Source organism: Dryobates pubescens, chromosome 10 (assembly GCF_014839835.1).
Source record: "Dryobates pubescens isolate bDryPub1 chromosome 10, bDryPub1.pri, whole genome shotgun sequence".
NCBI classification, from domain to species: Eukaryota; Metazoa; Chordata; class Aves; order Piciformes; family Picidae; genus Dryobates; species Dryobates pubescens.
This window is the reverse complement of record NC_071621.1, coordinates 21,501,672-21,528,827: the sequence shown is the minus strand read 5'-3', so window position 1 is coordinate 21,528,827 and position 27,156 is coordinate 21,501,672. Positions and strand designations below refer to the sequence as shown.

At 37.8% G+C, this 27,156-nt stretch overlaps 1 protein-coding gene across 1 annotated transcript in view; it reads left to right on the top strand.

Moving 5' to 3' along the window:
* The window catches only part of B3GLCT (beta 3-glucosyltransferase), a 54,348-nt gene that overhangs the window by 11,952 nt on the left and 15,240 nt on the right, over positions 1–27,156 (top strand). Inside the window, exons 4-10 of the mRNA XM_054164617.1 lie at positions 6,556–6,665; positions 12,504–12,580; positions 16,525–16,636; positions 18,770–18,906; positions 20,028–20,091; positions 25,012–25,143; positions 25,261–25,330. Of these exons, the coding sequence (XP_054020592.1) occupies positions 6,556–6,665; positions 12,504–12,580; positions 16,525–16,636; positions 18,770–18,906; positions 20,028–20,091; positions 25,012–25,143; positions 25,261–25,330 (702 nt within the window). The remainder of the gene's footprint in view (positions 1–6,555; positions 6,666–12,503; positions 12,581–16,524; positions 16,637–18,769; positions 18,907–20,027; positions 20,092–25,011; positions 25,144–25,260; positions 25,331–27,156) is intronic.

The window sequence follows — 27,156 nt, the reverse complement described above, 5'->3', positions numbered from 1 at the left end:
CATGGCCAGAGAGTGACTGAGATCTAAGGTATGCTGTGTCATTCCTTCACCACCAGAGTATCTAATGGGATGAGCAGTTTGAGGTTTTTTTCTTCCTTTTTATTTTTTCTTTCTTTTTAAAAACATGTTAAATGAGAAAAGAAGAACAAAGTAGTCTTGAGGCTTTTTTTCCCTTGATTTGATTCTTGCAAATACAGTGATGTTATACTTCCTCTTAGCTGCAGATACTTGGATTATTCTGAAAAGATCAAAAGAATTTTTTGCAGTTATATCCTTTTAATATCCTGTCTGGCCTAGCTCTGCACTTTGGCTAGGCTCTCTAGGAATTAATAAGGGAAATTTGGGTGGAAAGGTGAGAACAACATGCAAGATTTAAATAAATTCTTTCATTAGAGAGAGTAAATGTGTATGTGATTTTTTTTTTTTAAGTAAGCCTTAAGACACATTCTCAGTTCTGAAGTAGTAAGCAACATACTTTATTAAACAACTATGAAAGTGTGCAATTTGAGGAACAACTGGATACATACAACTTGATACCATTCTAATTTCAGGAAGTAAGGCCAGTGGCATCCTGGCCTGCATTAGGAATAGTGTGGCCAGCAGGAGCAGGGAAGTCATTCTGCCCCTGTACTCTGCATTGGTTAGGCCACACCTTGAGTACTGTGTCCAGTTCTGGGCCCCTCAGTTTAGGAGGGACATCGAGACACTTGAATGTGTCCAGAGAAGGGCAACAAGGCTGGTGAGAGGCCTTGAGCACAAGCCCTATGAGGAGAGGCTGAGGGAGCTGGGATTGTTTAGCCTGGAAAAGAGGAGGCTCAGGGGTGGCCTCATTGCTCTCTACAGCTACCTGAAAGGTGGTTGTAGCCAGGCAACCAGCACCAGAACAAGAGGACACAGTCTCAAGCTGTGCTGGGGAAGTTTAGGCTTGAGGTGAGGAGAAAGTTCTTCACTGAGAGAGTCGTTTGTTATTGGAATGTGCTGCCCAGGGAGGTGGTGGAGTCACCATCCCTGGAGGTGTTCAAGAGGACATTGGATGTGGCACTTGGTGCCATGGTCTAGTCATGAGGTCTGTGGTGACAGGCTGGACTCGATGATCTTTGAGGTCTCTTCCAACCTTGGTGATACTGTGAAGTACTGGAAATGTGGCACATTTGGAATGGATTTTATTTTTTTAATATGTTACTAAGTTTGGTAAAATTTGGAAAACAAATGTTGAAAGTGCTCAAACTGTGCTGAAAGAGTGTTTGAAGTTAGGATGACCATAAGTTACCAAGCTGCAGGCTGTAGATAAATCAGTCATTCCAATGCTTATGGCATATGTGATAAATAAATAAGCATGTACACACAGATGAGATTGTGTGTCTGGCTGGCTAGCTATCTGTCTTGTCTAAGGAGATATATATATGTGTGTGTGTGTGTGTGTGTGTGTGTATATATATATATATTTTTATATATATATATAGAGGAAAGCCTCAAGTTATGCCAGAGGAGGTTTAGGTTGGACATTAGGAAACATTTCTTCACTGAAAGGGTTGTCAAGTACTGGAAAAGCCTGCTCAGGGAAGTGGTTGCATCATCATCTCTGGAGGTATTTAAAAGACTTGTAGACATGGTGGTTAGATACATGGTTTAGCAGTGGAATTTGTAGTGTTAGTTAATGGTTGGACTCAATGATCATGAAGGTCCTTTCCAGCCTGAACAATTCTATGATTCAATATGTGTGCACTGCCTTTAATTCAGAAAGACCTCAATAACTATAAAACCACATGTGCAAATTATTGTTCTTGGCATGAGAAAAGACTTGCCTCAAATTTTAATCATGGAAGCTTTATAATAGGCTGCAATAATCTGCTCAAAATGTAAGAGCTAAAAGATCCTAATTTGGAATTTCAGGTTGATTTTAGAGTTGGCATAAAAAGAGAGGAAGGCCTACAAAATTTTTTTAAACTCAAATTGGAAGCTGTTTTTTCTTACCTACTCAGTAGAGTCTCTGGGTTATGAGTTAAGGCACCAGTGCTTCTGCAGTTTAGTTTTTGTCTGAATAAATAATGAGAGATTTTGTCCTTTCCCCCTGGGGTTTCATTGTAAAAAAAAATTCCATTTAGCCTTAAACACTCTTATGAAAGAAAAACTCAAAGAAAAGGGGAACTAGGTTTAGGCGCCATTGACAGAGCTGCAAAGATGTCAGTGGCATTCTTTTACCTGTTGGACACCAGTAGTTAAATTGCATCCTGGTTGTTTTAAAGTCATAACTGTAGTTCACATGGAAATAGTTTGGGCAATGGCATACATCCTGCAGGGCAGTGTATAAATCATAATGGTATTCTGTCTGTTCTGTTGATGCCTGCTGTAAGTTTTGATGATGTGTTTAAGCATTCAGTGAGTCGGAGATGTGTTTTTAGATACCCACTGTTTCAGGAGACTTAGGTAATACAGAAGCTCAGGAGTAATTTGCACTCTTCCCCATTTCTAGAACAAGAAAAGAGAATGGGGAAAATACATTTCTGTAATGGGTTGGGGCAGACCCCCCTCCCCACCACAGGCAGAAATAATGACTCAGACAAACGGATTGCAAAAGTGATGGGAAGTTTAAATAGAAAACAGTGAGTGTGTACAGAAAGCCAGAAACACAGTGACAAAAGAAACCCCAAAACATACCCAAGAACGTCCCATCCCCACCTGGGGGTACACCCAAAACCCCAGGGCTCTTTCTCCCCGCCCCCCAACCCAGCCTTGGACCTGGGCAGGCCCAAGGGAGGCAACTCACACCATTTTACCTAGGCAGCAGCAGGGAATGAAAGAGGATGCTGTGTGGATGCTTTATAGGGGAGCAGGGCATTATGGCAATGGAATACCTGGTTTCCTGTGACCACCCCCTGGGCTGGGCCCACCCCTTGGGACCTCCCAGGTGCGGTCTGTGCAGTGGCATCCAGGCCAGCACCCAGCCTAAACCACCACAATTTCAGAATATACTTGCAGTCTGGAAATTAAGAGAGTGACTTGGAATGCCAAAGACCTACATTAAGACCCAAACTGTCTCAGAGATGAGAATTTGGGTTTCTTGCATCTGGTGAATGCATTATCCTCTGAGTAGAAGAGAAAAGCTAGCAGGCAACATCATCATCGTATGTTCTTCTAGGAGCTTTTTTCCTAGTTTGGTGGGATGGAGAGATTTGCCTGAATTGCTTGTTTTAAAATTTTCAGTTGACTAAGCAGGCCTTTTGTGGTAAATAAACTTTGCAAAAAAAAAATTTAAAAAGTCATACAGGTAGTTTATTTGTGCTGGTCATCAATTGGACTGCAATGCTAAATGGAAAATAGCAGCATTCCCCTATTGCCATCTTTTGAACTGATTCGGTCATAGCTCCTAAGGAGGAGTATTCTGGGTAGGGTCGTTGTATACTTGTTAAAATACAGGTTGCTGTTAATTGCTTTTAAAAAGTTAATTCAGGTTCCATTCTGTTTAGCAATGAGCCGTGGCTGTGGTAGGACTCAGATAGTTTCAGCATTCCTGGGTTTCAATTCTTATTTTAAAATATGAACTTGCAGTATCTTTCCAATCAATGAGCATTTGAGATTGTTGAAGAAATAAAAAAGAAAACAACAAGAGAAATAAAGTATCTGCAGATCAGTAACTGTTTTGGATATTAATCTTCCAGAACAGTCCATTCTGTGTTCTGCTTCGTTGACTGCTTCTCAACTGGAGAAACAATTTAGGTGTTTAAAATTATACTTATTTTCTGTTGACATTTTAATCCACTGAGTATTTGTTCTTATGAACGATTTTTAAGTGCCTATCTATAGCAGAGAAAACTATTTCCATTGAATTAATGCAGTAACACCAAAGCAGGTGGAAAATACTCCTGTTGTGGGATATTACAGTTGTTGTTAAATGTACCATAAATGAAATGGGGTGTAATCAGATTCTTGTGTATCTGTAAATGTACAGATACTAAATCAGTAATTATATCAAGCAATGTAGTTTCTGCTTTTTATCTCTGGAGATATTTTCAGTGTTGTATATGCAGATTTAGTCCTTTGAAGGTAGATTTAGTCCTTTGATCTCACTATCATCAATGAAGTGTCATTTTAATTTTTCACTGTTTAATTTTTGCACAGGAAATCTGGAAAATACTCTGCTAGACAGCAAATAAATGCTCTTCAGAAGTTGTTTTTATTGTGCATCCTTGTTTTAAGCAGTTTATTTGGAACACTGGCAAAATGTGAAGTCAAAACTGGTATCTGTAGCAATACTCCACTAGGAACTTCACAAAATTTGACATTTTCAGAGTTTGTCTTAGTGAGCAAGCTAAGAAGTGGGGGGAAAAGTATATCAGGGGAAAAGTAGAGAAACATTTAACTGCAGCTTTGAGCTGTCATGGGTCTGAATTTACAAGTACCTGTTCAGAGAAACAAATGCAATTGATCCTCAGATCTTGGTAGTGGTAATCTCATAATCTTAGAGAAGATGTTTGAAAGTAATGCACTTATTTTTGTTGTCACCAATTTTTTCTTGTTGTCCTTCTTCATGTGCTCAGTTTTATTCTTTCCTTGAGACTACTTCTCTCATTTGGACATTTATTGTCCTCTGTGTTCCACTGTTCTTTACTCATTCTACTCTATTTGCCAAGTTAGCATTTTTAACCTGGAGGTCAAGGTCTTGATGTGATACTAGGATCTTTTAGGTTAACTGATCTTGATCTACTGTGCAAGAAATACACTACAAAAGTAGATATTGCATGATTTAAAACTTGAATTTATACTGCATTGAAACTGCAGATAAAAAGTGTTGAACTACTCTGCTGCCTGACAAGAAGCTTCAAATACTTTCTGTAAGGTGCTCAGTCCTTGGGATACTCATTTTCACAGATAATTGCTTCTACTAAAATCTAGCAGCTTTCAGTCACTGAACCTCCATCCTGGAATGTTCAGTTTGATATCTGTTATATCTCAAAAAAACTTGATTTCAATGCAATGCCAGAAGGTATTCTCACAAAGCTCTCATAAAGGTTTTTTATCTTTATTCTCTCTATCAGCTTTCATGTGTTGCTAATGATGGTGGTGTTAAAGGTTCTGCTTTTCTGAAGTCTGGCTCCTATGCTTTTTTGCTGTTTGTGTAATTTTTTTGGTGTGCACTTTGTTCCTTCTCCACATTTTTTGACATTGTGCACAGCTCCCATAGGATTTAAATTTCTTTCCTTTTCATACTGTCTTCTCTTGGAGTGATGCCATCTGTAGACTTTAATTCAGCAGCCTTTTCTATGTTGCCTCCTGATTTAAGTAACTAGAATCTGTTATTTCTTATGCTTGATCTGATTACCATCTCAAGTGGTGGAATTTAAAAACAATTCTCAATCCCCTCCATCCTCATAAGTCCTCTTCTTATCTCCTTGAACACTGGACAGCATCATTACTGCATAAGGAACAAAAGAAGTTAGTGGTTGATCACTGACTTGGACCTCTTAAACAGTTCCATTCTAAGTTTCCTCATCTGCACACTTTCACTATAGTGTCCATAAAATTCAGCCTTTTCTGGCAGAAGCTGCACTCTCGTGCAGTTCTCCTCATCTTACACCTTGATAGCTACTTAGTTATGGTCTTGGGTGGGTTTTACAGCATAGGTTAAACCTCTTAAGAATTTTGGAAAGGACATCTGTCCTCTTCTGATCATCTTCTCATCATCTGCTGTGTTCTGCTTCTGAATGGGGCCAAATCTGCCTGTTTTTCTTAGCTTTCAGAGTGTTTTAAAGTGTTGCTTTATCACCTATGAGTGTTTTTTAATAAGCATTTCCTTCTAGCCATAAATGTTTTTAAAGCTACTTTGTTATTTTCTTTTAAAAATAGTCAGTCTCCTCTCCTTTTTGAAGTTCTTAACTATGGTGCCCTTAAACACTGTGAAGACACTCATGAGATGTCGATGCTGTCCTATTAGATAAGAGAGTAGTGGAGCTACCATCACTGGAGGTGTTTAGGAGGAGACTTGATGGGGTGCTTGGTGCCATGGTTTAGTTGATTAGATGGTATTGGATGATGAGTTGGACAGGATGATCTCAAAGGTCTCTTCCAATCTGGTCTGGTCTATTCTATTCTATTCTATTCTATTCTATTCTATTCTATTCTATTCTATTCTATCTGCATCTCTCTCCATCTGGATAGTGCTTTGAGCTCTTTATTGAGTGAGTTCATGGGTTGCCTAGTGAGGGGAGATGCTGGTCGATGACTAAGGCCTTGTAACTCTGGTAATAAGGAGTGCTGGTATATTGGAGAAAAAGCAACTTCATGAATGTGGCTGCTGCTAACTGCAAGTGTAAGTTTCTTTGTTGCTGCAAATCTCCTAATCATGTTGTGGTTTTTATATGTTAATCCTTAAAAGGACTGTTTAGGATTTCTTGTATGTATTAGGTTATGCTTTTTTACTATTTGATGAAATGTTTGTATAGCTGAAGAAATAACTTTCTGTGTCCTCTCCTGCACACTTGGCTGGTCAGTGACTTTGAGGCAAGACTGAAAAATCACTGCTTTTGTCTTTAAATCTTCTTATTTTCTGGTTCACAGAATTAAAAGAGATTGTATTTATCATCCAGAGCCAAAGTAATTCTTTTCATTCCAAGAGAGCAGAAGATCTAAAAAGAGATATTTTAAACCAGGCTGCAGATCTTGGAAAGGTACGTTTAGATAACACAGATTGCCCCTTGTTGTGTATGTTTTTACTGCATTCTACTCAAAATGTCATTTCCTATTGTGCCTTTTTTCAATCCATTTTATTCCTTTTGTTAATTGCTTTCTCTGTGCTTAACATCAACTGATACTGTTATAATACTTATTTACTGATTGTATGCTGTGATTTACCACTAAATAATTTTAATTTGGACTATATCCCTTTTCTGTGCAGCAGCTGGTTTTGTTTAGATGGTATTTGATGCAAGTATGATAACAAGGAAGGTGTTGAAGAGTGGAGCATGGTAGTGGTGGCTTTTTTAAAAAAGAAAGAAAAAGTAAGATACTTTGTAATGGTAAAATAGAATAATTTTAGGTGAGTATATTATTGGAGCTGATGAGGGTGCTGTAATATTGATTTTTGTCAGAATTCCATTGCACGACTGTAGAGATGTGGCGGTAGAGCAGAAATGTGTGCAGGCATGAAAATCCTAATGGGATTCCCTACTTCCTACAGCAATAATTTTCCACACTCCTCTCACCCACATCAGTATTAATTTCCTCCCTGGTGCAGTACCCTCCCTAACTACTACTTGTTCTGCCACCTGCCTGCACACTGATCACTCTGCCTCTTACCTCCTGGTGGGTCATACTCACCTGGGAGCTTCATGTTGTGCAGCTCTGGTTTTGACTTAACACTGTAATACAAAATTTTACTTGCAAAGCTTTAGCCTAGAGATGAGATTTTTCAAGACACTCGCAGTGAACGTGTACATACCTTTATTTTCTTTATATTTAATAAAAACAAGAGGGACGTGTATCCCATGATATGAAATAGTTTGCTGTGAGATTCTTGGACCCATTTTTCCTTTCCAGATTCTTTGTTGTAAAGTAAAAAAAAACAAGAAAAGTCTTGGTCTTGGAGTGCCTAAATCAGATTCCTAGATGTTTTAGACTTCATTTATCCAAACTTACCAAACCCATTGTAATCAAATCCATTCTAAATGCAATTTTAAATCCTTTAATGAAATCAGTCATGTGAACAGCCTTTGTTCTGCTCTTTCAGAGTCCTCTTTGGGATTGAAGCAAGTGTTCAGATCAAGTGTGTGCAGAGAGGATTATGGCTTTAGTTGTTAAAAAAAAATAGTAATTGAGTTCTGTAACTGATGTTACAGAATATGAATAATGAAATGATCAGTAAGTGGAAATACAAAGTAGCCACAGTAAGACAGGAACATAGGCATGTTTATGGGAGAGGGGTAAAATCTTTTGTAATCAAAGAGTTGTACCTCTGAGTACTTCTCCTTTCAGTGGATTTGTTTTATTTAATATGGAATATCAGCATTGCTTTAAAATGGTTTAAGTCACTCATTCATGTGCACATTAATCTTTAGAAGTAATTTGTCTATTTATTTTCCTTCTGTGTGTACTTAAAACATTTATTTCATGTGAAAATAATCTGTAATTCTGGTCACCAGTAGATGTCAGGATTGTGTTCATGCTTTAAAGCATATTCCATAGCAATTTGTTGACTATTAACCAAAACTACTTCTTTTAAATTGCCTAGGCTGTACTGGTGGCAGCATTGTGCTGTTTCAGTAAGATGGAAGGCTTCTTTGTTAAAGCGTTGGAGAGGGGAAAACAACCTATAGTTAGATTGCTTGAATTTTAATGTATATATGTTAAGCCATCACCATATTTCTATCTGAAATGATCTGTTCTCAAATTGTTTTGCCCATCTGTGAGAAACTACTTTCAGGGAATTTGTAACCCGTATCTTTTCTTGATTTGCCAGTGGGACATGCATTCTTTTTCTGGGTGAATTAATGTTCTCTGAAGTTCTTCCTACTTCTACTTCCACATCTGATTTCAGATGCTGGAGTGAAGCTAGCTGAAGTTTTACTGTTCAAAAGCCTCTTTAAATATTCTTCTGTTACTGTTTGAAACTATTCACCATAATGAATTCTGACATCCATATCTCACTTGAAAGAGAATTTAAAATATTATCAGGCTATGGTGGAAACACCACTGAAAACATGTCTAGGTTTTTCTTGGGCTGTATAGTACTTCTCTCTTTGTTTTATTCCCTGTTAGATGTATTAATGATGTTGTAGTTAGAAGTTACAGCAGAAGGATTGCTCATTCGCTGCAACTTGAGTGTTTTTTAAACTCGTGTATGTTCAGATGAAATGCTCATAGGACTTAATTTGCTTCAGGACTTTCAAAATGAATACCATAAGTGCAGTGCAATCCATAATTTATCTGTTGCTTCAACTTTCAGGTTGCTTGCTCAAATTCTAGATTCCAGTCTGAAAACCATGTTTCTTCCTCTTCTGTGATTCTGTAGTCGCTTCTATACCATGGAAGCTGCTTTCCAGTTGGGCCTGATCAATTGACTCCTTTTTTAATCTTGCCATTTTAACAAGGTTTAACTGATTATATTTTCTATTTAGTTAAAAAATGTATGTTCCATGCATAATTTTCCATGCATATGGAAATGTATGTTCCATGCATATGATTTCCTAGTGTTATTAGATCTAGGGTCCTTTATCTGTGTGTGTAAAATGTTACTGTGCAATCTGTTTCCTTCCTAGCAACAACTTTTTTTTTCCCCTTTGGCAAGGATTTATTCATGTCAAATAAATCTTGTAGCCTCATGAAACGTGCTTATCAGCTTAGCACTTTAAATGCTTATTCCTTAAGATGTAGAGGGTTTTTTTTTTCTGTCTAGTGCACAGGTTTCTTGTTGACTTTATTTATGAAAAAAAAAAGCTCTTTGGCATAACTTCTTCATTAACTTTCCATCAGTTTTCCTCTTTGTAGAACACAGATCACATTAGCATGTACCGGAGCTGTTGGGGAAGATATTTTCCTGTCATCTGTGGTATTAATTTTGTATGCCACTCTACTTGGCCAAGGTCTTGCTAGTCTTTGATCAGCAGGCCTCTTTCCACAGTAAAATGATAGATCTGGCACATGACTGGCAATGGACTGTGAAACTATCTTGCTGAGATGACAAGTCTGCACTTCTCTGTGGTGAGGGTAGAGATGCTGATGAAGCAACTGCAGCATCTGGCACTCTCTCTAAAGTAATTAAGTCTCTGCAGGGGGACTCAAAAAAAATAGAGTAATTAGGGAACATGGTTCTTCAGTGAAAGAGGAAGACGTTCCAGCCATTTTCAGTGGCCTTCTGAATCCACACTAATCCTTAACCAAAAGTTTTGAGTATTGTAGCTCCCAATATGTGTTGCTCTTGATGCTTTTTTCTGTCTGTATTGCTTCAGTCAGTTGATAATACCAGTAAGTACTAAAAGCCACGCAGCGTCCCTGGTTTATGAATAGAAAATGTTGGATACAAAATTTCTTTGTTCTTTTCTTCCCCCTGCCCCCTGTTTTAAACAGTATTTTGCAGTTAGAGAACAAACACCTGAATATTACCATACTAGTTGAATTTTCTCCTAAATTTGCATATTGTTACCATATATAATTTAGATTTCTTACGGATTGCTTTAGTATTTCAGACTTGTCCTCATTTTTAGGTTCCTCTATAAAGGTTATTGGGACCTTCATTTTATCTAACCATTCTTATCTCCCTCTTTGCTTTTGTTTTGCCTGGCTTCTGTTTGTAGTATTTCATGCTTATACTTAGGTTCCATGACTGTTGGTGAAACTTCAGCTCTCTTGTGTGGGTAGAGCTTGCAGTGTGTGCATTTAAGTGGTCAGTGTATGTAGTTCATACTTCCCCTTCCTTACCGATATTAACATCTGCATTTGCTTGTTTTCTTACTGCTTTCTCTGCTTACATAAATTGTTTGATCTTGGTGTGTCCTTGGTCATTTGGTTTCCCGTGGAGTCCATTGTTGGCCTTCCTAATGGTTAATTTAGCATTTGCATTTTAAAATGCAAATATAAAATCATCGTTTGGGGGCCTCAGTATTTGGGTGTTCAACTTGTGAAAAGCTTCTGAAACCTTGTCATGGTTTGAGCTGAAACAGCTCTGGAATGAGGGCAGAATGAATTTACCCCAAAGGAGTAAATAAACACACTTGCACAGAATTGGAGGTTAACTGGAAATACTATTTACAAAAGCAAACAAAAATGCAAAAGGCACCAAGGTAAACCATTCAGAATTGGCCCTGGCTTAGCCCTTCCCCCTGGCTAAGCCCCAAACCATGCTTTTGCTAAGCCTCAGTGATGCATCAAAAAATATACTCCCAGCCAGCCAAACCTCCATCTCATGCTAGGCCTCACTGCCCCCCCACCAAGATAAGCCCAGAGCAGGCCTTAGCTACACAGCAAGAAATAAATTCCCACCCGCCAGGCCTCGCTCCCACCCAGGCAAATGCAATAGCAGCAGTCTTATGCCTGGAGCCAAGAGGCAAGAGAGAGGGATGACTGCACAGTCTGCTTCTCATATAGGGAGATACATGAAAAGGGAATAAAGTAGCAGGTTACAATATCCCGTGTCTCCCTCGTGAGGTTCTCTAGACCTGTACAATTAATCCTTAACCTGCAACCATTTGTTGAAGGGTTAAGTGCCTCTTAAGTTCTAAAAATCAAACCTTTTGAAAGTGTTTCAGGAAAAGTGTGCAAAATAGCTATATAGTTATAAAAACATGTCAGGGTTGCCTTGAATCTCCTCAAGGTCATCTTGAAGGACTTCACAGACGTTATTGACTTCTGTTTTATCTTAGCTTTCCTCCAGCTGTTCTCTTGCCTTTTAACTGTTTGATCTCTGACTTTCTGATATGCCCTTGCTTCTCATTCTGCAAAGGTACCAGAATCCTTTTGGATTATGTATTAGGCTTTATTACCAGCAAAATTGATTTCACCCCATTAGCTATTGTAACTGTAAAAGTTACCTACACTGTAATGCAAGAAGGTGAATATGATCATCTTCCAGTAATAGATATTCAGTAGATTTGAAGAGATGTGTAGAAGTTGGATAATTACACACTAATGAGGTCTTTCAAATGTTTTAGCAGTGATGAATGGGGTCCTCTGGAGCCTTGTCTTACATACCATGCACTGCTTTTATATGGCTGCTTTTCTCAGTCAAATGTGTGCTAACTGCAATGGCTTTTTTTATGCAGAAAATGAGACCTGTCACCTCACAGAGTTGACTTCTCAATGTCAGGGCAAAGTATATACAAGAAGTTAGGAAGTTTAAAGTGTCTCAGGCAAATATGCCTATCTCAGCCACTTCTGCAGCAACCTCTGCAAATAGGATTTGAAAAAAGCTGTTTCACTAAGGTCTATCTTTAGTAGTAAAGAGTAGCAAAAGGGCAAATACATATATGAAAATATTTTCCTTTTGTAGGAAGCATCTTTGAAGAAGAAAAATGATGACTCCTCATTTTGATTTTTTTGTGCAAACCCATGGGGTTTTGACATGATGTTGGTGTGTTGGGTCAAAGGTGCACTCAGCAAAGTAAAGGGTGTTAGAACTCTCACATAAGCTCTGTGTAATGTGATTGTCTGATGGAAAACTCCTTAGAATAACCTACATTATTTGTAAGCCTTTATTTACTTCATGGGATTTTCTGATATGGTAAAGAAATGAGTGTGATTTATTACTTAACTGGTTGTATAGGATCAATACAAAACTTTTAACTTTGAAGTGTATTAGCTTTATATGTAGTTGGAAGAAGCCCACTTCCCTAATTGGCAGGTCACCTTGGTTTGTATCACCCTAAATCATTCTGCAGGGTTAATTGCAGGTAAAAAACAGTCAAGAACTAAGTAGTCATTTCCAGTGTAATTTTTTAAAGATTTCTTTGGTGTTTAGGGGGGGGGAAATTGCAAATAATTCAAGGTTAATGGGAATATCTTTATTTTTCTTAAAGGAATTACCTACAATTCTACTTATTCATCAGCTGGACGGGCATGAAGGTGCATGGACAATATTACCATTAATGAGAGAGTAAGTGTAATGAATGCCAGTTATTTCCAGAATTTTTGTTACTAGGAATGTAAATCATAGTTGCTCAGGCTGCATTTTTCAGAAGCAAACTTTTTAAATGGAAGTTGCAACCTTTTCACTTCCTTAGTCTATAATTTTTTTGGAGGGGAGTAGGGGAGTGTTCCAAACTAATTTTCTGTTAAATTTCATTAAATCAGAGAATTTATTTTAAACAAAAGAGGACCAATAATATAATGCAACTGAACAAGGAACTTCTTCAAATTGTTGTGGGTTTAAAAATTGTTAGTGGATTATTAAAAAAATCCCAAACAAACAAACACAAAAACCCCAACAAACCCAACAACCCATTTTAAAATGTCTATTTTCCTATGAAGTTCCCACTTCTCACAGTGTAAGATGTAGGGTATTTCAGAACTTCTGACTTATAAGATTACTTGGCTGAGTGGAGGTTGTAGCCAGGTGGGGGTTGGTCTCTTCTCCCAGACAACCTGTGACAGAACAAGAGGACACAGTCTCAAGCTGTGCCAGGGGAGGTTTAGGCTGGATGTTAGGAAGAAATTGTTCACAGAAAGAGTGATTTGCCATTGGATTGGGCTGCCCAGGGAGGTGGTGGAGTCACCATCACTGGAAGTGTTTAAAGAGCCTGGATGAGGCACTTAGTGCCATGGTTTAGTTGATGAGATGGTGTTGGATGATAGGTTGGACTTGATGATCTCAAAGGTCTTTTCCAACCTGGTTAATTCTGTATTCTAGTCTATAATATTTCAAAAAGAGATAATAATACCCATTTGAGGCTCCTGTCTGTTGTTTACAGTGTTTCTAAGTAGGATTCCTCTGTAATGAAAAGGTGTAGGTTTCAGCATCTTATTTGAAGTCTATATGGCCAGTTTTCATGTTGGCATGAGGACTGTGAAAAGTCACAAAAGGAGAATTAAAGTAAAGTGAAAAACTGGAAGATGATGTTCCACTATCAGTCAGCTTTGGGTTTACTTCTTAGCTCTTGTTTCAATGACCTAGTGGTTCCTCTCATGAATTATTTGTGTCTCAGTGACAGAGTTTACAGATATAGCTCTTACAAGATAGCAAAACTCAGAAGCAAAAATACAAGTGCTCATTTGTGTGATAAAGCAGGAAAAAATTCTTCAGAAATCTGAAAGGAGATCTTAAGTAGAGGACTTCCATCTTGAGAATTCTGGAATATGGATTTCCTTGTGTCTTCTGTTTCATTTACCACTTTTGGCAGAATGAAGACAGAGTACTTTAGAAATATGTTGATGTTGCAAGGCTTGTACTGTTTAGTTTTCTGAATGGACAGAAGAGGAGGAAGGGAGATCAGCCAATTCTGCAGCAGCTGATGATGCCTGGCATAGTGATAAAAGATGCATTCTTATTTGAAAACTGCTTTCCTCCTTTCAGTGGTTGTCAGCATTTTTAATGAGGCTGCTAAATTGTAATGACAATTCTTAATTTTCAGTTCTTGGGCAAAGGTTACCTTGGACAAAAATACTTCCTTTCAGAAGTTGTAATCATAAGACATCAATGGATCATTTATGACATAGTAACTTTACTGTCTCCAGAAGGCCCACTGCATTTCTTCATAGTAACCACGTTGATTAAGCAGAGATTAAATCTCTTTTAAATCATTAGACCAAAAATGGATGCTATCTGAGTATCTCCAATAGCAATCTGAACTCCAAATGTGTGTGCTATGATGCCTACAAAAGACTCTCTGCAGGCTTTAAATACTTAGCCTCAAAAATTCATTGTTTGTCCACCAAAAACTAAATGAACAGATGATTCTTTTCGTGAACTTGCATGTGCTGTATTCACAAGACACACCAATTCTTTTTGTGGGGATCATTCTAGTGTTTTCTTTTTGCCCTTCACTCACCTGCTTTTGTGTAAATCCAGGTATTTCTCCCTTAAAGTTCTAGCTAACCACTACAGTGTGAGAGAAGAGCCTTTGGTTTTCACAGGACATTGAATACCCCACATATTTAAAAATGCAAGGATATCTGATACCCTTTTTTAGAAGAAACAGCTGATGGTATCTTTTTTTGCTTACCTGAATGGCAAGGATGTGCCCAGATTTGAGCAGCCAACAAGTGTATGTGTTAATTCATTAATTCTTTCACTTCATAATGAGTTCTGGTTTTTATAATTTAGCAGATTAAATATCATAAATAGGAAGCCCTGAACAATCAGGTACCACTGCAAGATGCAGAGGGAAGGTAGCTTTATAGAAGGATAACTGTTGTGGTTCAACCCTTGCCAGCAGCTCAGCCCCATGCAACCACTTGCTCACTCCCTGGTGGTGGCCTGGGGGAGAGAATCAGAAGGATAAAGGAAAACACTGGTTGGTTGAGATAAAGGCAGTTTAATAGATAAAGCAAAAGCCACAAGCAAAGCAAAACAAGGAATTCATTCACCAGTCCCCACTGGCAGGCAAGTGAGTTCTGCCATCTCCAGGAAAGCAGAGCTTCAGCGTGCATGATTGTTACGTGGGGAGACAAACGCCATCACTTGGAGCATCTCCCCTTCTTCTTTCTTCTCACCACTTTATATACTGAGCATGATGTTGTATAGTATGAAATACCCCTTTGGTCAGCTGGGATCAGCTGTCCAAGCCGTGTCCCCTCCCATCTGTTTGTGTACCCCCAGTCCACTCCTTGGTGGGGTGGAGTGAGAAGCAGAAAGGGCCTTTACTCTGCATAAGCCCTGCTCAGTAGTAATGGAAACATCCCTGTGTGTTATCATCACAGTTTCCAGCACAAATCCAAAAGGTAGCCCCATACCAGCTACTCTGAAAAAAACTTAACTCTATTCCAGCCAAAACCAGCACAATGACTTGTCCCAGATGGAAAAGACTGAACTACTTCAGCAACCACGCGATGCAGGATGTGGTTGGCTTTCTGGGCTGCCACTGCACACTGGTGGCTCATGTTGAGCTTCTCATGGGTTTGATTTTTTGGCTTGGTTTGTTTCATTTTTTTTTGGTTGTTGGGGATTGCTTGTTTTATTTTGTATGTTTCGTGGTATAATTTTTTGATGTTGTTCTTTAGGTTTTGTTTAGCTCTATTTTGCTTTTTCATGGTTTCTCCCTTTTTTAGGCAAATGCAGTTCCCCAAAATATAAATGTTCTTACCACCCTTTTTAATTGTTTATTTTCCTGGCTAATTTTGTCAGTAGACAATGCTGTAGAGGAAGAAATCTGTGATGCTTATTGATGTTAATTTTCATATCCCTATCCTCAGATGATTTAATTAAATCAGTGTAAAAATTATGCAAAGGAAACTGAACAAGTGAAGATTTGGGCTTTTCCCCATTATGATAACATGAATTAATATGGCTTTGTTTTGTTAAGTAGTGAAATAATTAAGCTGGGAACAGTAGAGAAGTAAAGAATCTTGCATAGAGATTAGTGTCAGCTTTGAGAAAGGTAAGGGAGTCCCTTTGCTTTGTGTAGTTCCACAGTACTGGAATAGTTGATGAAGTTTTTAGGTTGGGGATGATCAATGTCAAACAGCTGTGAGAAAACCTGTCATTAGGCATTGTCATGATTGTTGCAGTGGTGTGGGATGCTCCACAGTGGGGCTTCTTGGAAGAAATTAAGATACAGAGGGGAAGGTAACTTCACGATAAACTTCTGAATGCATAGGTGGCTATTAGACCTGTAGTACCTCAGCAATTCTGAATGAATGTTATATTTATGTATCTCTATTCCCTTGTTTCTGGAATAATTTTTGCTATATAAACAGATAGCAGCAGAGGCAGTATCTTTATCCATCTGCAGTAAACCTGTGATACATAACTCTAAATTATTAGTGAAAGTTTCTGTATCTGTGTAAATGAAGAATGGCTTGCAAAATACATATATTTGGCAGATGTGGGTTGTGTTTATCATTCTGTTCATAAGCCAGTAAAATGTTAATTTCTTTTGTTAGCTTCTCTGTTACCTATGGTAGGAACTCCTCATGGATTTTCTTCTGTGAAGAAGACACAAGAGTACAAGTTGCAAAGCTGCTGGAAACACTTGGACGATTTGATGTGTCTAAGGTGAAATAAAAATGTAGATATTTAACTCTCTATTGAATGTCCTTGAATAGGTTTTTAGATGAAACATGGAATCATTTTAAGTACTAAATTATATACACAGAATTTTAGAATTCCTAGCTGCAGAACAGTTCCTGCAGTCTAAAATTTAATTTTATAACACTTGCCTGGGTTGCTTAGAGCTCCAAACACTGGAAAAGATGTGTCCAAATAGCTTAAAATAGGGGACTAGATTGCTGTTGCTGATGCTGAGAGTGAGCAAGTATTTAACATGAAGCAGTATGAGTGCCTTTCTAGCTGCTGAAGAACTGTTAGAATGGAGCAGAGGAAATATTCCTCATGTGGACAGCCTGAAAATGATGTAGCATTAGTAAAAAGATGAATACAGTTTGCTGCGTAGTCCCTTCTCCCCATTTTCCTGACTGGAATCAGTTTTTGTTGTCATCAGACAGAAGGACTGATGTTGATTTGACTAGCTGTCTCTGATCTAATACAGGAGGATATTTTATTTGCATTCTGTTTCTGAAATGTCTTGGAGATAAGACAGTTTTCTTACCTGCTGGAAAAGAACCACCACCAAAGGACTTGCAGAACAAAAGAAAAAAGTCACCAAGGAACAAAACAAACTTGGCAATGTAACTGACACAAAATGGGTTAATATTTAGAATTTTCAGGGTTCAGAAAAAAGTCCAGCTTGATTTCCTTCCTTTGTCTGGAATAAAAGAAACCAAAATCTCCTCTGTGAAATATGGTTTGTCCCTTTATTGTTACCTTGACCAAGCATTGAACTCTGCTTCAGGTCTTACTTTAGTATATTTACTTCTTTTTCAAGCACATGGCCTTGTCATATTTTCTCACAACTCTTGTCTGAAATGGTAATAAAGATAATTCAAGGATCTTACATTTTTAAACACTCAGCCTTCAAAATGACTGAATGAATATATTCAGGCCTTTGGAATATCCATTTATTTCTGTTTCAGAAACACCTACTCCTAATTGATGCTCTCAGAATAGAGACATAAAAGTTTTTGTTCTAGATGCTGCTCTTAGGCCAGCTTTAACCTCTCCTTTGCATTACATGCAAAGTGTATTACAATAACAAATTATCTTCCAACCTGCATTAAAAGGTAAATATGTTTTGCTTTTCTATGTAGTAATCACCTTCTTAGTGTAAGAGAATTTCTTTATATACAGTAGTAGTCCATCAGGCACAAAAATTTGAGTTAGCCCAGAAGAGCTCATCAATTATTCATGTTCAAATGTCAGCAGTCTGCATATTGTAAAGGTGGTGTACATTAATCACCATCAAAGGTCTGCAAGGGGTGAATGGTGGATGAATTGGCATCTTTTTAATCTGGATATGTAGGGATTACTAACAGAAGTATTGAGATTTATGTGAATGTGACATTGAGAACAGACGTGTGAAAGCATCCTAGGGGATTGTGGAGAACATTTAAGAGAATGGCCTGCATTGATAACTTGGGACATTGGCTGCAGTAAAACTCAAAACCAGTGAGGAGTGTCTGATTTATATAAAAGACCTCAAAGCAAGTGCTCGGATGTGCGTTATATCTGAACATCAGGAAATGCATACCCTTTTACTGTGAGGGTGACTGAGCATTGGTACAGGTTGCCCAAAGAGATGGTGAAGTCTCCATCCTTCGAGGTAACTCAAAAGCTGTCTAAACATGAGCCCGGACAATCTATTGTACAGGTGGCCCTGCTTGAGCAGGGGAGTTTAGGCCAGATGATCCCCAAAAATCCCTTCCAACCTCAACCGCTCTGTGATTCTGTGTTTCAACAGCAGATTGATTCAACCTCTGCTTTTATAACGGAAGACAGAAGCAAGGTTAAACCAAATGGTGTGGCCCCCTCCTCTTCCTGTCATTGTAGCAGGATGCTAGACTGCAGCCCCAAAGAATCCAGGTTCCTATGCTGGAGTTTGAAAATACAGTTTGAAAACCAGAGAGCTGCCTTGTTTGATTTCTTACAGAATACCATTTTTGTCTGGATTAGTGTGAGCAATACACTTCTCTTGGTTTTGTTTTCAGGTTTGCTTTATGCAGCACAAATGCAGTCATATTCACTAAAAGGATGCTGTAGATGAACAAAATTGTTTCCTATATTCCTTTACAGGAGTGGTTTTTAGGTAAACCATTATATGATGAAGAGTCTACAATAATCCACCATTATGCCTTTGCTGAAAATCCTACAGTCTTCAAATTTCCAGATTTTGCTGCTGGTTGGGCACTTAGCATTCCACTTGTTAACAAGTAAGAATTTAATTTTTAATCACTCTATTTAAGGGTGTTTGATTTATACCATTTTTCTAGATGCTAATCAGCATTATTTTAACAAGCTGTGCTTTTCATTTTCTGTAAAGGAGGAAGGTGTTCCTGCAGTACAGGAACTTGAAGTTGAAGGTCTTGTTGTTAGATACACAAAACTCAAATTCTAATTTTGAACTGTATTTGAACTTTGGTTCAGACTGATGGCAGCTTAACTATGGCAAACAGCTTGGAATGTACTGATGGATTTGACTGCAGAGCCTATACTGAGCTTTTGCTGGTGCCACTTATGTTATCAGCATTACTACACGGATTTGTGCTCCCGCAATAAACCAACGCAGAAAATAATGCTTTGATGCTACTTTGATTCCTTATTCTACACATTCCAATCGTTATAAGCAGACACACAAGAATTCAATAGTAGGCAAGGGCATAGGAGGAGATTTCTGTGTCATTGCTATGTATATGATTTATTTTGCTTTGCTTTCCCTATGTAAAATTTAATGTCATGTCAGATAGTTGCCCAGTACTAGTCGTTCAACTTGCACAGCTGAATATAAAGCATGTATTATCCCCTATACAGCAATTTTACTCCTACATCTTAAAGTGACTGCATGGCCCACTAGAAGTGTTGCTTGTCTTATAGAGAGATTTATTCCAGATTAGAAGCTTAATTTTTAGATGAGATTTGGAAAGTTCTTTGATTTCTGAAGCTGAAGGCAGCTTGTTGTGGCAAGGATTCATATTTTCATAAACTGAAAGGGTCTAAGTGCTGTGCTATGGAATACACAAAAAGAGACTATTGTCTGAAGCATCTGTTTGAGAAGCTGATCAATACTACGCTTCAAATTGATGCTTTTAACTGGGGAAAATATTATAACAGACTCCATCTAGTTCAGATGAGAATTTTCTGGAAGAATGTCCTGAAAAGTAATACTAACATCACATTGCTCAGTTGAAGAAAAAAAAAAAGGTATGATAGAGGGGCAGTAAATACAGAAGGGTGATTTACTTGTTTTTTCTCCCCCTTTTAAGATGGTCAGTAATGCCAGCCACACTTTGCTGGTTTTTTTTTTGAGTAAATTTCTTTATCTCTGATTATACAGGCTTGCAAAGAAGTTGAAAAGTGAACCACTCAAGTCAGACTTTACAATAGATTTAAAGCATGAGGTAAGCAGTGATGTGATGAAAGAGAAAATTATCTCAAGTCTGTATTTTCAAATGGTTATAAAGGTAATGGAAATAGATTTTTCACAAACATTACTAAAAAGTTTGACTGCAATGGCATGTTTCCTTCCCTTTGTTCAGAGTATTGTACTACCTTATATTTTAAGCATAGAATTCATTACTAAAATTGTTCAATATATACATGGTTGTGTACATTGAGGTGTCTTCTAAGACTTGCTTTTTAAAGAAGGGTGAGACTGCTAATTCATGAAGCATAAGCTGCCACATCTAGTAGCTCAGATTCTAGCCAGCCTCACTCACTTTCTTAAGCCAGAACAATATCTAAGTATGATTTATTTGGGATTAAATAGTCTCAGGAATCTGACTGTTGTATGAACAATCAACCCTGCAACTTGCAGCATGGAATTCTGGAAATTTTTTTTTACCTCTAGTTTGCAACACTTTTAGAAGGTAGTTACTGGTTCTTTCAGTGTATGAGTCAGTCCAGGGAAAGGAACGTGAGAGGAAGTGAATGTGATGATCAAAAAGAATATCAATACTACTTTTTCTGAAGCTTTTTGCCCTGCCTTCAAAATATTTGAACCGTCACCAAATGAAACTCCTGAACCAAACTGGAAGGGGAGGACTAATCTGGAATAAGATTGCTGATTTTGACCTGAAATTATGAGTGATGTTGAATTAGTTTTAATTTTTTTTAAACTTCAGAAAGTCAGCTATAAATTGTAGTACTGGCCCAGGGAAAGGGAAAAAAACCCAAACAAACACCCAGCCCACCTATTTAAAACTACTGCTGCTGTTCTAGATCTTTATTCTGTAATGGTTATAAACCTCCTCGTTTCCAACATAAATCTACAGGATATTTATAAAGTATAAATTGGTAGCATATTTAAATGAATTTGGGTTTGTGCCAACACTGTTCTTTCACATAGTTTCCTGTTATTTCTCAAGTGCAATTGGACCCCTTTCAGATTTCCCTGTTGGTACATGAAGCAAGCCAACTGCTATTCCTTTCCTCTTGTTAATTATTCTAAATGCAAGACCTTGGGCTTAACACTGTTACTCTTCTTTTAGTAAGTTACCTCAAAATCATTAGTGTACTACCAGTATTCATGTCTCGCTCAGCACTGACAAAACCTCTAAATGTAGTGTCATAAAAATAATAATAAATCATTATCAGACATTCCTTTTATGTGCCACAGATTACTTAATGAAAAATAATTGATCACTTGACTGGCAAAATTACTTCCATCCACTTCTTATTCTTTTAGCCGTGTTTTGCATGTGTTTCATTTCAGAGTTATTGCCATCGATAACCTCCTTCAGCCCTGTGGTTGTTCTTTCTGCACTGTCTCATGTCTCCCTAGAGACATTTCCATTCCCCCATATTTATTTTATGCATCACCATTTTCTCATTCTTAAGTCATTTTTATCTTTACATCCTTCTTGTGTGAATCGAGACTGACAACAAATCAAGGGATATAATGTGTGGTCTAATGACTGTGTGCTATGTCTAAATTCATGAAGTATGATAAAAGTATTAACAAATGTTTTACTTTTATTGAATCCTACTAAAATATGCCTCTATTATTTGGTAATTTACATTTGTTTTCACCCTAATACTTTCCAACTCTCTATTTCTTATATCCATAACATTTATATCACTTTGCATCTGGAAAGCCTGTCTTGCTGTATCAGTATGGTACAAGGTTTTTGTCCTGTTGCTGCTCGTTTGTAGACTTGTTTTTTAGACTTCTGTAATTGAACAATGTATAGCATAGTCCTTGATGCTTATATTCACAACTCAAAGTGTGTTTTTGTATATCTAACAGTAGATTCAAAGAAGAAGCTAGGGCTATTTTCTGTCTTTTTCTTGTAAATCCATTTCCATAGTTTCAGGAACAGTCTGTCATCTGAACAACCCAAAGTGACATTCTGACCTCACTTCTGAAATATGTTAGCTTCACACCATTCTAAGGCTTTCTGTTGAAGATTTCATTATCCAGTGGGAAATTATGAACTTTCATAAATAATTCATGTTAAGTTACAGTTGTTAAATATTCTTTGTGCTGCAGGAGCATTGCTGCTTTGTTGATTCATGTGGCAGACATTCATTCAGAATAACTGAATTCTAAACCAATTCAATCTTATTAAAATGTATTGAAAGCTCTTTAGAAATCCCATCCCTTTCTGCTGTGATGCAGGGCAGGGGTAAGAACCACTTACGTGCTGTAATGTCAATGTGGTGACAAGGCAAAAAGCTAACCTTGGAGATCTGTGTTTATTTGCTGCTCCTTATCACGAGTGTGTTGGTGCTAAATGTCACATGTATTTTCTTCCCTATACAGTGGTCCTCCCCTTTAGTACTTTCTTGAACTCATCTGTAATGCAGAAATCATCTGCTTTTTTCCACAACAGTTGCACAGTGCAGTTGCTCACAACTGGCTGGCTGATGCCTGAGCAGCAACCGGCCCTTCCCAGCCAACTTTCCTCACTGTATATAGTGAATGTGATGTTCTGTGGTGTGGAATATCCCTTTGGCTAGTTCAGGTCAGCTGTCCCAGGTATGCTGCCACCAAACTTCATGTGCACCTGCTTGCTGGCAGAGTGTCCTTAACTTAGGATAAGTACTGCTTTTCAACAACTAAAGCATCAATGTGTTATCAACATCATTCTCATGGTAAATCCAAAACCACAGCACTCTGCACTACTAGGAGGAAAATTAACTCCATCCCAGCTGAAACCAGGACAAGGAGCATTGCTAAACCAGCAAATAAGTTGACCACTTAATAATGAAGAGGCTAAGAGAAAGTAGAATTTGTAAATTACAAAATTGCTTGCATTGAAAGAACCTGTGGCTGAAGTACAGTGGTTTAGCAAGTCACTGTCAGCTGAGCAATAGTAGTGAGCATGTGGGTACTCACAGCTCCCAGTTGTATACTCAAGTACAGTAATTCAAACTTGTCAGTGCAAACTGAATGTTTTTACTTTGCAGTTGATGCAGTCTGAGAGTGCATGTGTAGTTAGGACAGCCCAGTTATAATCAGTAACTTGATAAAAACTCATCAGTTAATTATGTTCTGGTATGTGACTGTACCCTCATTGAGAATCTTGTAAATCTGGAAGCTTAGGTTTCAAAAATCTGATTGTATTCTCAAGCCTGCCCCCAGGGCCTGTAACAAACTGACACTATATTTTACTCCCTCTGAGTTCCAGAAGTGGCTGTCTGCAGGTCGTTGGGAATTTCTGAGGATGTTGAAACCAAAGTGAGATGGGCAGGAAAATAATAATCTAACTTAGAAGTCCATAACTGGTTTGGTGACTCGGGCTTGTCCACACCACACTTGATGCTCTGGGTCTGTGCTGAGTTCTTCCTGAACGCTAGGGAGAAGGAACTGCTGTATACTCTTAGTAGCTTAATCATCACATTATTTACTAACAGGGGAGCTGAGTTCTGGCCCTGGAAGGTTTTAAAGCTGACAGTTTCTAAGTAGGTGTAAAAAATTGAGAAAAAGGGAAATTTTCATTGCCTTTGGTGTGTGTTTGGTCTTGTCCCATATTCCAAGCACTTAACTTGCCTTTTCCATGCACAAGTTACTGGAATACATGTAAATAACATGGTAAAGAGCAACTAGAACCCAAGATTCGTTTTCCTCCCATGGAGGAGTCTGTTTGCCCTTGTGCAGTAGTTAGATCCCCCTTCACTACACTACTTTGTTGGTTCCATGAGTCTTAAATTTTGCACAACAGCTCAGGGTCATGAGGTGGCATGGAGTGTTGCTCTCCCAGTATAGCAATGGTTTGTTGATGTAGCCACTCCTTTGAGAAACAGAAGCTGTAACTTCTGAGTTAGGCAGAAGGAAACCTAGAATTGAGACTTCCTGCACTGTGAGTATATGCTCAAACAGTTTTTGTCCAAAGATGCTTTCACATCTTTGGCCTATCCTCAAGAGAAGCTAAAGAGCATTTGGAATTGGAAATACATTGTTGGGCAGCTGGGAAGACCTGAATCCACATACTTACTGCAACATTATTTTCTTCTTTTTTGTTAAGAATTTAATTTCTACAAGTTTCCAAATAGTTTTATGTGAAATGAAGTTAATCTTTTAATTGTTCTGAGGTAGGAGCCCAGCATAGAACTTAATGTCCCGAATACTGAGTCTGGCAAAATTACAAGCATCGTGAAATTACTGCAATAGAAATGTTGGGCAAGTTTGTGTTCTTGATGTGTCACAAAGTACACATTGAAATATTATTATACAAAGGGATGGGGTGTTCAGGGTTTTTTTCAGACACCACCATTTTGTTTCTTCCATTTTATCTGTACATTTTGGCTGGCTTGTTTGCTGTTGAATTTTAAACGAATAAGACTCTACTGTAATATACTGTATCTGTTCTATTATTCTTCATTGTATTTTACAGCTTCTCAGAGTTTCATTACCTGTTTTGAGCATTTTAAATTGACACCAGAGAATGTCTATTCTGAAAAGCTAAAAAATTCCACATAGAACAAAGCAGGCCTAGCTAGTCCAGATTAACAAAATAATTTGAAAAGAGAACACAGCAAGGATTTTTGTTTACTGTAGAAGATTTGAGTAATCATTCTACCATTTCATATTAAAGAGGACATGTTTTGATGTGCTTAAATGCTTGAAACTAATTGTAATTCTGTGAATCAAGTATTAAAATTTGTCTGTGTATAGAATTTGTTTCGTAGCAAAAAAACTCTTCATCTTTACTCTAGAAATGTGAGCAAGAAGTAAGGTATGCAGCAAGTTGATCAAGTAGGAGACAAATTTTCTACAGCATCTCCTATTTTTCAGTTTTCCTGTTAAGTTTGTCCTGTGATATGATTTCAGTGTATGCCCTAAGAATTCACTGCTGATACAATGTTTGTTTTGATAGATTGCCCTGTATATTTGGCAGAAAGGAGAGGGACCACATCTTACTCCAGTGCCTGAGTTCTGCACAGATGATGTAAACTCGCACAAGACTGATCACTGTGCAACAACATTCAGTAATTTTCTACCACTTTGTGTAAGTACCATACTTTAAATACCTGTTTCAGTAGATAGAGGGACATACACAGCCTAGTAAGTGCTGACAGGCAGAACCTGGAATTTAAGAATTAATTTTTGTGTTCTGTTCATATAGGGCGAGCCAGTGAAAAAGGAAGATGTTTTTGTTGCTGTAAAAACGTGTCAGAAATTCCATGGTGACAGAAGTAAGTTATTGGTTGGTCAAGGTCATGCTATGCAATATAGTTTATGAAATAAATATTCAAAAGACAATCTGATGCATTACCTCTGTATAGCTCTTGGGTCTAAATACATGCAATATCCACTGTGAAACATGAAAACTCCAGAACTGTCAGCAGCTTATTCTTCAGGTAGTTTTTTTTTTTTGCTATTCAGAATTCTTCAGGAGTTGGTGAAGCATTTAAGATGAAAAACTGTGGTTGATTGTTTCATCATTAGTGTCTGTCTGGCAAAAACCTTGAATATCTAAATTTAAACTCTCCGTGAAGTTAACTTCTGTTGTTATCAGTTGGAGCTATTGCAGTGTTAAGTAATATAGCAGCTGTTAATATCCTTCAGTGTGTTTCCTTCTGCTAATTGGTTCACTTGTGTTCCTTGCACTAGCAGTGACAATTGTGGAGCTGTATGGTGGCTGATTGAGAAATCTGAATAAGAAGAGGGGTCTCTTCCCTCCTACCTTTTATCCTGCCCTCTCCTCCAGTGAAAGATTGAGCAACTTATGTTGTCATACTGCTTTTGTCATTACCCTGTACACATGTGTTTTATAATGCTTGAAATGGGAAATTTTGTCTCTGGGAAAAATCTGATCCCCTGTACTACTTTGTCTAAGCCACAGCCCCGATAAAGAGTTTCCCACGTGTGCAGCACTCTTGCATGTTTCATCTGGAAATTGTAGTGTTCCATAAATAGTGGTAGTCACCATGAAAATGACTATGATGCCCATGGCAAAAAAAAACATAAACAAAAAGACCTAGCATAGCCCAACAGGTACATCCAGTGAACATTAACTTCCTTCTCAGAGGCACAGAAAATAAAGACAGAGAAATACCCAGCATCAGCTAATACACTGTAAGGCTCAGCTGACTTGAGGGTGATCCAATGTGTATAAAACTTGGAAGGAAAAATTCCAAATTCACTGATTGAGCAGAAGAAGCTCTACCTACTTGATGCCACCTACCAGTTCATTAGAGCTTGCTTCTAGACATTCTGTCAATAAGAAAATTCAGGAATACATTTGTTTCCAGGAATTTACTTGAGTTTTGTGTACCCTTGGCTACTCCAGGTACATGATGTTGCCACCATTACCCTTAATCCATTTGTAAACATAATTTAAACTGATGATTATTGGCAGAAAAAATAAAAATTAATTAATGGCTAAGAGTTGTGCCAAATTTTGCAGTTTTGCCACAGCTATTGTCAGAAGACAGGATGTAGATAACAGCTGTTCTACTAACTAAGTATCTCTTTACTGAGCCATCCAAAACTAGGTTCTGTCATTTCTGAATTTAGATTATTTTCCAGTTGCTGGATTCTTTTTTCTTCAAAATAAGATTTATGGATTTTTTTTCCCCCTTAATGTTACTGCACTTTTTAGGTATTTTAATCACCTAATCATTAGGCTATCTTTAAAGTAGCTTTTGACAAAACAAAATTGACTGTCCTGTAATTGGAGTTCACTGAAGAGTTCTCCTTTCTGGATCCATATTTATTTTCTTACATCAAAATTAAAACAAAACAATAAAAAATAAATCCAAACAACATAGAAAGACAGAGAAGAATTATATGGCTTCAAAAAAGTAGCATAAACATCCTTCAAGAAACACCTGTTGAAGACTGAGGAAAATTCTTGAACTTTCCTCACAGCTTCCAGTGTTATGCAATAGAGGAAAATCTTACTCAAGATTTTGAAAGATTAATGGATGCCAGCTTCAGAGAGCTCTTTTTACCTGGTAAGTCATTTTTTATTGTATGCCAAAAACTACATATGTGCAACATTAAGGCTTAGAATTCA